General features: G+C 43.8%; 1 protein-coding gene across 2 annotated transcripts; it reads right to left on the bottom strand.

Annotated features, from left to right (window-relative positions):
• Window positions 1-222: 222 nt before the first annotated feature.
• On the bottom strand, window positions 223-6,898 carry Krt12 (keratin 12). 2 transcript variants are annotated; one of them, XM_028755042.1, is made up of 8 exons: window positions 6,302-6,898; window positions 5,362-5,444; window positions 4,132-4,288; window positions 3,079-3,240; window positions 2,863-2,988; window positions 2,508-2,728; window positions 1,427-1,497; window positions 223-669 (listed from the first exon to the last, which is right to left on the bottom strand). In XM_028755042.1, the coding sequence occupies exons 1-8, from the start codon at window positions 6,845-6,847 to the stop codon at window positions 572-574; spliced, it is 1,464 nt and encodes a 487-aa protein (XP_028610875.1). In that variant the 5' UTR covers window positions 6,848-6,898; the 3' UTR covers window positions 223-571. The 2 variants fall into 2 exon arrangements, with proteins under 2 accessions (XP_028610875.1, XP_028610876.1); XM_028755043.1 differs by having other exon boundaries at window positions 572-669; window positions 3,160-3,240; window positions 6,302-6,847.
• Window positions 6,899-11,474: the final 4,576 nt, after the last annotated feature.

The raw sequence follows: 11,474 nt of genomic DNA, 5'->3' as shown, positions 1-11,474 counted from the left end.
CCAGAAAATGGATGGAATAATTGTTCTGTCCTATAATGGAAAATATAAAATTTCATCAACCTCCAAGAGGGAGAGAATGGCCCCTTAAAATAATCTTAATCTCCAACCTTAGTTTTTTTTCTTCTTTTTGTCTGAGTGCTTCTGTGCTTCATTATCAATATCTTAAAAGCTTGTGTCTATATGCCCTTGACATTATTGTTGAAGTCAAAGAGAGGCACACACTTCATTTCATTGCCATTAATCTTTAATTAAAGTTAGCGCCGTTCAACCGATACTGTTCCATCAAAGCTTTGGGATTAAACAAATGGTCCAGACGACCAGAAATAAATGAGTGGAAAGACTCCTTCAGGCCCAGGAAGGTGTCAGGTGATGTGGGGTTGCAATGAAGATCAGCACAGTCACAGAGACTTGTAATTGGATACTGTTTCAGAAATGCTAACAAGACCCAACATGAATAAAGAATCCAAGGAAAAGGACACTGGCCCAAACAGATGCTGAATTAATATATAGCACATGGAAACAGTGACTCCTATCAGTAAACTTCGAATTCCAAAGGAGCCCGTGTGAGGCCTTACATCTCTTCTTCAAGCTCCCGAACCTGGGATGAGACCACTTCACCGTTCACGATCTCCTGCACAACTGTCTTGATTTTTCGGGTTTTACTTGGGTCTAAAGGTAAAAAGCAGTAAAGATGGTAATGGTTATTACAAAGCAGTCATCAACCCAAGGTTTATTCTTGTCCAACTTAAGCTTTTCAGCAAATTCAGACTTTTAGAAGTGACTTCCATTCAAACCAAAAGAGTTTTACCTAGTGGACATGAAATTTATTCAGGACTGTATTGTGCACAAATCAAAATATTCAATGTTTCCTTCCATCTCTTTGTTCCTCTCTTTCTTTTTCTTTCAGCCTAGGGTCTTGCTAAATATTAGGATAGCCTGGAACTCACTGTCCTCTTTTTTTTTTTTTTAATTTTTATTAAAAAAATTAGCTTTCCAAGAGATGGGATGGCAGGCAAGCACCACTAAGCCTGTTGTATTTTAAAGCATTTAAGAAGTGTGCATGATAGTGCATGCGTGAATATAATCTCAGCATTCAGGAGGCAGAGGCAGGTGGATCTCCATGAGTTCAAGGCCAGCCTAGTCTACAGAGCAAGTTCCAGAACAGCCAGGGCTACACAGAGAAACCCTGTCCAATGGCACTCATTTTGTCTTCCTGGAGTAGGACTTTCTTACTTGAGCTTGCTGAGAGTGTTAGTACACTACCCCACAGCTCAGTGTGTCTCAGCAGAGACAGTGAATGATATGTCCCCTGCTCAGAACACAAATTTATTTTAAGTTATTTTCGCTCAACATTTAATGAGATCTTACAGTTTAGTCATTCACAAATGAGATTCTGACTTATTTTCGACAATTCTCATGTCCATACCTTTAGAGGAATCGACTGATGGTGTCTGAGATCTGGAGACGGTAAGGGATGGGCTTTCATCAAAACTGTCACTGTCAAGAAAGCAAAAGCTGGGCTTAGTGATTGTTGGATAAGTAAGGGGACCCTGCTGCTTGAGTTTAAACATTAGAGATGTCTACACAACCACAGCAAAAAATAGAGATGCTATTACAAGTCTCTTGGCTGAATGATGCCCCATGAGGGTAACCAATTGGGTCAACACACATTCGCGTCTAAACCACCTACAGTGGGCTCTGAGGGGAGGCAGCTTGGTCTCTGAAATCAGCCATTTTAATTTACAATCTGGGGTTCTTCCCTACAGATTAGGCTGCTATTGTTGATGATGGGCTTGCTACCGTGGGACTGGGGTGGTCCAGGGAGCTACTATTGATATGTTATCCCTAGCATCAAGTCACGAGATGGTTCTTCTAGAACATGTAAGTACTCATTTACAATGAGCATTTTATTAATTAGTATCACGTAAGATAATGGCTGGATACATTTTGTCTATTATTTAATAAATTCTAGACATGCATTTCCTAGATTTGTTTTATTCTTTTTTCCTCGTCCTAAAAAAAAGCTTTGTGTGTGTGTGTGTGTGTGTGTGTGTGTGTGTGTGTGTGTATGTGTGCATGTTCATGTGTTGGTTCTGGACTACACCTTGTCTGAGATGCACTGGGCCACAAACTTCTGGGGATATTCATGCCTCTACCTCCCGTCTTCAGCAGGAGCAATGAGGTTAGAGACACACTTTATGAGGGCTTTGGGCTCTGGACTCAGTTCTTTACACCTGAGAACTCTGTACCTTCTGAGATCCTTCCCAGCCCACTCCCTCTTCCTGCAGGCAGTATGCAGATGTAGCTCAGATTGGTCTGGAATTTGGGCTCCTCTAGCCTCAGACTTCTCAGAGTTAGGGTCACTGACAAGAATTTTTCCTTGTTTAATCTACTACAGCCCTCTTCTCCCATTGCAGAAAAAAAAAAAAAACAAAAACAAAAAGTTTGCATCAGGTGTCCACTGTCTTTCAGCCTTTACGATGTTTCCAATCTTATTGTCTGCTCACCCTTGGCTATCCCCCTCCAGCAGCCGGCGGTAGGTCTCAATCTCCATCTCCAGGCGAGCCTTGACACCCAGCAGCCGCTGGTGGTCCGCATTCTGGCGCTCTGCATCAGCCCGCACCTGTTGGAGTTGCTCCTCCAGGCTGGCGATCAGCTGCTGCATCTGAGACAGCTGACAGCAGTAACCACCCTCGGTTTCAGCCAGCGAGCTTTCCAGAGACGACTTCTGCAAATGGGAGAGAGACAGAACGGTGTGGGGATCGGAGAACAAGACGGCAGCCCACAGTCCAGCATACGGTGTGTGCAACATCTTTTTTGGAAGTTAAAGGATGCGTCATCTTTCGCTGTATGTCACGCTACCATGGCGAGCTGGGACTGGAGTTCAATCTCCAGGTTCTGCACCATGCGCTTTAGATCGGTGACCTCGCTCTTGCTGGACTGAAGCTGCTCGGTGTTGCTGCTGATCTCTTTTCTGAGCTCTCCGCTCTGCAACAGCAAAAGTGGGTGGATGGGGTGAGTGAGCTCTGTGCTGGCTCAAAGGGCTTTCTGGGAATGGGTCAAATCGCATGGTGTTACCTTTTCAAGGAACCAGGCCTCTGCATCTTTCCGATTTTGGTCAGCCATGGCTTCATACTGGGCTCTCATTTCGTTGAGGACCTTGGTGAGGTCCACTCCAGGTGCGGCATCCATTTCTACATTGATCTCTCCTGGACCACCTGCCTGGAAACTTTGGAGTTCCTAAGGACAGCAATGGAGAAAGACACAGGAGTTCACGTGACTAGTGGGGCCCCGGTACTTTTGCCTTCTTGGGTCTCTTCATGCACGATAATAACAATACAATTATATTTTCCAGTGACTTGGTAGAAAGGCAAAATATTAACACAAGGCATGAACACTTTTTTTTTTTTATCTTGAAAACCTATTTCTCTCCCGATTAAGAAAAACCAAAGACAAAAACCAAGATATTTTCTCAGTTTTCTTGAATGACCAAGGACTCCGTGTTCTGTGCCTGTAGTTGCCGGCTCTGGTTCTATCCACTTCCTATAGATTATAGAAAGGAAAGAGACCTGGTGTGCAGGCTGCTCCAGCAACTGCTGCAGAGTTAGGGCCACATGTGATACCTGGGCTCATACACTACTTCATACCACAGTCACTGAGAACCCAGCAGAAACTTCCTTAGAAGTCCACTGCCAGCAGTCTTTCTTCCTGTCCATGCCTCAGCCTCTGATACACGAATCAGATCTCCATATGTATTATACCGGTTACACTTCTTTAACGTATGTGGCTGGTATATGTATCAGCTGCAGACTTATGTTTTCAGTTTTGAAACACTTTAAATATATTTAAAGAGAACATTTGATGAAGGTAATTAAAATTCCCATCATTACTTAATAATGGAAATAATAAAACCAGAATACTCCCTGCCATCCTGAGTCTAATACTCTAATCAGTTAAGCCTTGATAAAAATAATACTGTAACCCAGACACAAAAGGGCGGGGTAGGAGTTGGGGGCACGCATATAGGAACACCAATATGAATAGTCATTCTAACACAGAGATATTATATTCTCTAGTTTTGTTAATTCAAAATTGAAAGTCTTGGGTCTGGGAGAAAAAGTTATTTCTGACCTCTTCATGGTTCTTCTTCATGTAAGCCAGCTCCTCAGTCAGGTTCTCAGACTGTGCTTCCAGGTCGGATCTGGCCAGGGTCAGCTCATCCAACACCCTTCGAAGTCCATTGATGTCGGCCTCTACAGTCTGGCGCAGGGCCAGCTCATTCTCATACCTGAAAACCAAGTGCCCACAGTTTAGGAAGTCAACGTTAACACAACCATTGCCATGGGTCCTGGCCATCTTCTGGGCTATGTGGCCCTTGCCTGTAATCCCAGTACTTGGGAAGTAGAGCCATGAGTTCAAGATCATCCTTAGCTACCTAGTGAGTTCAAGGCCAGCCTGAGACACCCTCACCCACCCCAGGGACGAGAAGGAGGAACGGGAGAAGGTGGGGGGGAGAAAGGAAAGAGGAGGAGGAAGAAGAAGAGAAGGAAGAAAAGGGGAAGGAGGAGAAGAAAATACTGCACTATCAGTATATGCAATTTTTGATTTTGTGACTTTTCCTTTGTGTGTATGATTTCTTACTCCTTATTTGGAGTGAAGAGAAGAAAGATGAAGAAATAATGAAGCAAGAACTGCCTACCAACACTGACCCTTGCATCGCAGGGAGAAGGCTCCCTGTGGTTTGACTTTCTGATGATATCCTAACACTAACTGGAGATAAACTGATGGCTATTATCTTTGCTTGATTTTTTTTTTTTGTGGGAAGTTTTAAACCTGGTTACTTCATTAGCAGCCTTTCCTGGGTCTTCACAGGCTCAGGACTATGGGAACTTCCTGTGGGGACGATTTGTAATATGAAGAGGAAATTAGTTTGTATTCCCTCTGCGTCGGAGGGTGGGGTATGGGAAAGGAGCTGGGAAATAAAAATAAATGTATGGTTAAGTTCTCAGTCGTATGCGTCATCAGGGACACAATTGCTCCATTTAACCCTTTGGCAAAAATATTGTTAATTCACTTTGATACATTGAAAATTCAGGTCTAAACATAGGTACAATTATCAGGTTGAATTATGACTCATTACAAAGAGATGATCCTTACCTCCAGGTGGAAGCAACTTATAACTTAAAAGCTGTGTACAGTGAACGGTTTGTCTTTCAGTGCTTTTAAAAGCGCCCTGTGTGGATTTAGGGGCACACTGAAAGCCGGGGGCATGTGGACTGCAGGACGCTTGAATCGTTTGCCCTCAGTGGAGGCAGGAAGTGGGGAGTGGGAGGAGGAATGAGTTACCACCAGCGGACTCACTTCATCCTGAAGTCCTCAGCAGCCAGCCTTGCATTGTCAATCTGCAGGAGGAGCTGGGCATTGCTGATGCTGGCAGAAACAATCTGGGAGAACAGAGGGAGACACATGAACACGGAGTCTTAATGCACTGGTAGTTCACAAGTGCCACTTTGCATTAAGAGTAAATGGTGACGTGAAATACATTTTTCCTCCGTCCAAACTCTTCATCTTTCAATCATGTTTCTTTCAGCTTTTCGAGTAGTGTGTATATAGCTCTTCCATGCATCTTTAGTTTTGGTTGGTCTTCCCTCCTCACTCCTATCTTTCTGTGTATCCCCACCCCACCCTTGTTTAAACCTTCCTACGTCACTCTTCCCCCTTTCTCTTTCATATAACTGTTTTTCTACACCTGATTAGCGCCTCCTCCTTGCCAAGAGTCCTTTCTGGTCTCTACAGGCGCTCACTTAAACTCAAACACAGAAACCTAAACATTCCAAACTAGAATCCACATCTGAAAGAGAGCAGACTGTGCTTGCCTATCTGGGCTTGGATTCCCTCGATTGGTATAATGGTCTCCAGTTCCGTTTTTCTAAGGCAAAAGCTGTGGCTGTAGCTCAATGGGAAAACACTTGGTCACAAGCCTGAAGCCCTGTGTTCACTCCCAGCACTCCCAGTAAAATAAAACAAATAGCAAAGCTAAAATCTCTGAAGGGGTTGGGACAACTTCATTTTAAAAGCAAACACATTGATTAAAAATAATGTTGACAGGTTAAGAAATGCACATTTCTTTTAGACAGTGGAAGGGTGGCCTCTTTATGATGAATGGCGCTGCACTTCTGTGCTTCTTGAGGGGAGGAAATTCTCCAAGTGGAATCTAGTTTAAAAATTCCTAAGTTAAGAGGAATTATTTTTATAAAATATTGTAATAATTTTAAAAGGTTTCTAAAGCCCCTCCCCTTACCTTATTCTTCAGGTCTTCAATCAATGGGTAGTATTTACTGTAATCACTCTGGGACCCAGAGTCTCCAGTTCTTCGTGTTTCATACCACTCTCGAATTTTGTTTTCCAGTTCTGCATTAGCCTCCTCTAGAGCTCGAACCTTACCCAGGTAGGAAGCTAGTCTATCATTCAGATTTTGCATGGTTTCTTTTTCAGAACCAGAAAGAAGCCCTCCATCATTGCCAGAAAAGATACACAGAGAACCACCTCCAGAGCTTCCCCCTATCCCCATTCCCACCCCCATCCCTCCCAAGCCACCTCCCAGAGGTCCTCCATAGGCAGTGCCAAGCCTTGGCAAGCAACCTGCAGAGCCACCGCTAAAGCCAGAACTAGAACCAAACATGGAAGCAGCAGAAAAGAGCCCCCCACAGCCAACTCCAAAGCCAGAGGCCGTCCCCCCATAGCCGCTGGCAACACTAGAAGCAGATGCTCCCAAGGGTCTGCCTGCTGCCCCATTCTGTGAGGACGACCTCCTGGACAGCCCAGAGGTGCGTACTGAAAGCGACATTGCTGTTGCTGGAGAGAGAGCTTGGCAAGGTGGTGACCCCAGAGAGACTGCAGTGCTGGTACCCCAGAAGGGGTCGTGCCTTTTATAGGCTGTGAAGTGGGTGTCGCAGTTAAAGAGTTCACTCTCGGCATTCCAGCTCGGATGCCCACCCCACCCAGTCGGTCAGCTCACGGGTATGTGATTTATGCATTATGAAAATTCACTGATATAGCTATAATTGAATAACCATTTCCATTAGATATCTGACACACAAGAAAGAAGGCCGGGTGGAGCAGATAGGCTGTCGTAAGGAATCTGTCACCTACAGTTGTCCTCAGCACTGCCTGTATCTTCCAGACACGAGGAAAGTAATGTCTGGAGCATTAAGGAATCCTTCTGAAGCCCCATGCTTCCTGAAGCTCTTTCCTTCTCTTCCCTGTCTATTTCTTTTGGAAACACGATATAAACCAGTCAACCATGCTTGTGGTTCTCTCTGTAGGAACGGTTTCAGAGGCAGATGAAGAGTACATTCCTGGAAGGTGAGAAACAGAGGTGTTTTCCGAGTGGACATTAGAATCTGAGCTTGCAAAGTTCTGGAAACATTTGCTGTTAAAAGCTGCATGGTTCTTGCTTTTCTGACCTGGGAAAGCAGAACTGTTAAACATGGGAGCCAGCTGTTTGGAAGTCAAACATTTATAGTTACAAAAGAGTTGGGTTTCTTAGTAAACCGTGACTCTGGACTCTAGGCTGAGTGCTCACTGCTATTTCTTCAGTGGTACCCACGAGAATTTTGTAGTAAATGTGTTGATTGAATGGATTGTATATTATCTAGGGCTTTTCACCATTAACAAAATGCACAAAGAAAAAACACCGCCCAAAATATAATAAAATGAATTTTTTATATCATGTCTTCATTTTCTAAAAACTAATGTTCCTGTTATACTTTCTTCTCTGAATTTTTTTCTTTTGCCTTTGACACGGATACAGCTTATATATGGGGCATGAGAACAGTGTTCTGATGGCAAGTGTGTTAACTTGAAAGGTTAACTGGAAAGGAGAGAAAACGTTGATGCCCAGAGGAAACGTTGTTTGTGCAATTTCAGGGCATGGAGAGATCTCCAGGAATTTAGGTTACAGGCATTTCAGTTGAATGAGAAAGGGAAGGGACTTTCTTTTACATATTTTCTTCAAATGTGGTCCATGTCTCTATATTCCTCATTGTGAACTAATTCTATTATTGAAAATAGCTCTCTCTGTATATAGAGAATACAAGAACTGTTCTAATACCAAGGAGATATAGGTGTAGATGACTGTTTTTTATATTTTGAACATTATTGGTTTTATTATTTAACAAAGATTACATAACTAACAACCACCTGGACATCACCCATGCCTGGTTCATTTGTTCAGTGTCTTACAAAATCAGCATTCAAGATGTATTGGATTGAGTTTCTCTTGATAAGCTAAACTGCTGAGTCACGAATGTGTAAACTGCTGAGTCACGAATGTGTACTACAGACTTAGGAAAGCATTGACATAGAGACGAGCAGCATGATGCACTGAGTGGTCACAGACCCAGAATAGTATATGGAGGGTCGAGGTGCTACTATCATCCTAATAAGAACATTTGCACATGCCCAGAAGGCTCTGGTGCATAGGCGCCCACAGCAGAGCCTTTAATAGTAGCTCCATATTTCCTGGGAGCCCTGGTCCTAGAGAATGCCTTTTTTCTCTTGCCTTTGTGTCATCAGAATTGGCCTCAAGGCCAGAACTTGCTTTGTAGTGATAGAGTGCTGATTTAGCATGAGCAGCACCCATCTGATTCAGATAGTGTTTGCCCTTATCCAGCCTCCGAGAGGTGAAATCTTAAATCTGGCATCATACCAAGCCCGAGTGAGAGCTGCCTACTGGGGACTCGGGAGCACTTGCAGAAGGTCACACCTGAACTTCATGACAGGCCTCCATAAGAAATACCCAGGACTGGGGCTGGAGAGATGGCTCAGCAGTTAAGAGCACTGACTGCTCTTCCAGAGGTTCTGAGTTCAATTCCCAGCAGCCACATGGTGGCTGGCAACCATCAGTAACGGGATGGTTACTCCCTCTTCTGGTGTGTCTGAAGGCAGCTACAGTGTGCTCATATACATAAATAAATCTTAAAAAAGAAAAAGAAAGACAAATACCCAGGATCAAACAGACTAACAGCTTTCCAAATCACTTTCCCAGGGTCAGGAACACTGAACCCATGACGACAGCCACTGACAACTCCCCTTAACCTTGTTAAATGAGGAACATGAGTGAGGGGCACATTCTCCTCCCAACCTATACACAGTCACAAAGAAAGAGCGGGCCTTCAGAGCTAGAGGTTTGCAGAGGTGATACATTTATACTGTAAACGTGGAAAGGGTCACCAATCTCAGGCAGACAAGGTTTGATGAGAGTCTGCAATCTAGCTGTGTCACTTCTCAGGAGCTTGCAAAGTTGTTAACTGGGCTGTCAAGAACTGCGGTCCCAGATGGAGGCTCTACCACGGCTTCCTCTGATCTATGTCCCAGGCTTGTTGGCTGAGCTTATCCTCATTTGGACTGACGTCAGTTCCCATGTTCCTGTTGTTGTGCAGACACTGGACCAAGCGGTTCCCAGACCTTGTGTTTAGAGAGGTCCTATGGTGGTACTTTTATCCCATTTTACAATGGAACCATCTCAGAATCAGGACATTGATTTACTTACACACAGAGAGAGCTCGGTCTGCAGTATAGTCTACAGTCAGTACAATCCTGATGCTTCTCTCTGTGAAACAGAAAGGACACAGGTGACTGTGACCTCCCTAGCTGTAAGATAGGAGTTCTCTTAACCAGAAACTCTGACTCTGTCTTTCCTGGAACCTCTCAGGGCACAGCCCAAGACCACAAAATGATTTTCTGATGCTTATGAAAATTGACACCCTGTGAGACTCTGCCAGTGCATAGGCAATGTGTCTTTAGTATGGGTTTTGTCCTCTGGCCTCATCTCCAGACATACTACAAAGTATGAGTGAGTGACACTGTGGTTGTTTCCTATGACTCACAAGCAACACTCTCACAAGGCAGAGTGACTCCATTTTACCACCACAGAAACAAAACAGAGGCTGTTGCTTGCTTACAGTGTCCAAAGGGATGCATCCCAAACAAAGCCTCTAGTTAGCAGCTACAAGCACCTAATAATGTAATGTGAATAACATGTACTTTTGAACTCGGAGTCAATTTTGTGCTGACATGCGTGCTTTACATCCTTAACTTAATGTTTATATGAACATATTTATGTATATTTTATTTTACTTTTTGTTTTTGAGACAGGGTTTCACTGCGTAGCCTCGCCATCCTGGAATTCTGTAGATCAGGCTGGCCTTGAACTCTCAGAGATCTGCCTGTCTTTATCCCCTGAGGGCTGGAACTAAAAGCATGTGTCACCATTGCCCGGGTGTGTATTTTAAGTAAATTTGCTTCATAGCCTGCATTAGGTTTTCGTAACAGACATTTCTGTTTCTATTCATGTGTTCTCCTGACCCTTGGCTTCGTAAGGAGAGATTAGGTGTCTAACTGATGTTTTACCCTGAGTCCAAGCCTATTGTTTGGCTAAAAACCTTCATTTTATGCCCAGAATTGTTTTGCTTGAAAGAACTTATTTGTAATTTGCTTAAACGCATCACTGAAAATGCACTTCATTTAAAAAATCATTGTGCCCCGACTCTCTGGAATGCTTGATTCAAACTTATTCAGAACTCTGTATAAGTAGATAACTTTGAAAGCTGGAAAGAGACATATTTCTTCTTCAATGACTGATTGGAAAGGCCGGATGCTGTGTTCATTGCCCACTTCCCCCACCCTGCCCCCTGCTAGCTGTGGCCTGTTAGCTTAGTTGGAGGGAGGCCGGTGTTAATCATTCATTGCCTTCTGTCATTGAGGTTTTAAAGGTGAACATAATTTTCTTTGACAGCCATGTAAATGGCTAAAAAGGTGGCGATGTTTCAAGTGAGAACAATCCTGGACTTGTTGGCTAAGTGATTGCATAAGTTGAGGCACAGAGAGAAAGGATGAGAGTTAGTGTGCGTCGCTAACAAGAATGAAGGCTCTGCTGAGTGTGGAGGCTAGAGTCCCTGTTTTTTTTTTTTTTTTTTTTTAAGGAATAAATCAAGCCCTACACTCTTGCTTCTCTTTTTTTTTTTTTTTTTTAAACTTTATTTATTTATTTATTATAAGTACACTGTAGCTGTCTTCAGACACCCCACAAGAGGGCATCAGATCTCATTGCAGATGGTTGTGAGCCACCATGTGGTTACTGGGATTTGAACTCATGACCTCTGGAAGAGCAGTCAGTGCTCTTAACCACTGAGCCATCTCACCAGCCCCTAGAGTCCCTGTTAACATCGCTGGAGAGGCGGACTCTGGAGAATCATAAGTTGGAGGTCAGCCTGGGATACATAGGAGATTGAGAGAAAGACACAGAGTGGGAGGGACAGAGGGAGACAGGCACACACAGAGGCAGAGAGGAAGGGAAGGAGGGAGGCAGAGAATATTAAATCTCCTTGATTTGGTGTACAGCACCTGCCTAGCATGCACAAGACCATAGATTTGATCCTCAGCACTGCAAAAATGTAATCAGTGCTTTATAT

Source organism: Grammomys surdaster, unplaced genomic scaffold (genome assembly GCF_004785775.1).
Source record: "Grammomys surdaster isolate TR1022 unplaced genomic scaffold, NIH_TR_1.0 126048, whole genome shotgun sequence".
Lineage (NCBI taxonomy): Eukaryota > Metazoa > Chordata > Mammalia > Rodentia > Muridae > Grammomys > Grammomys surdaster.
This window is presented reverse-complemented; position numbering and strand designations above follow the sequence as displayed.

What these genes read in the sequence shown, in the direction of transcription:
- Krt12 (XM_028755042.1), bottom strand. Translation starts at nt 6,847, where the DNA reads ATGTCGCTTTCAGTACGCACCTCTGGGCTGTCCAGGAGGTCGTCCTCA. An exon ending in TTGAAGACCTGAAGAATAAG is followed by an intron (nt 5,445 to 6,301) that starts GTAAGGGGAGGG and finishes CTGTTCTCCCAG; the next exon opens with ATTGTTTCTGCCAGCATCAG. An exon ending in ATCAGTCGATTCCTCTAAAG is followed by an intron (nt 670 to 1,426) that starts GTATGGACATGA and finishes TTTTACCTTTAG; the next exon opens with ACCCAAGTAAAACCCGAAAA.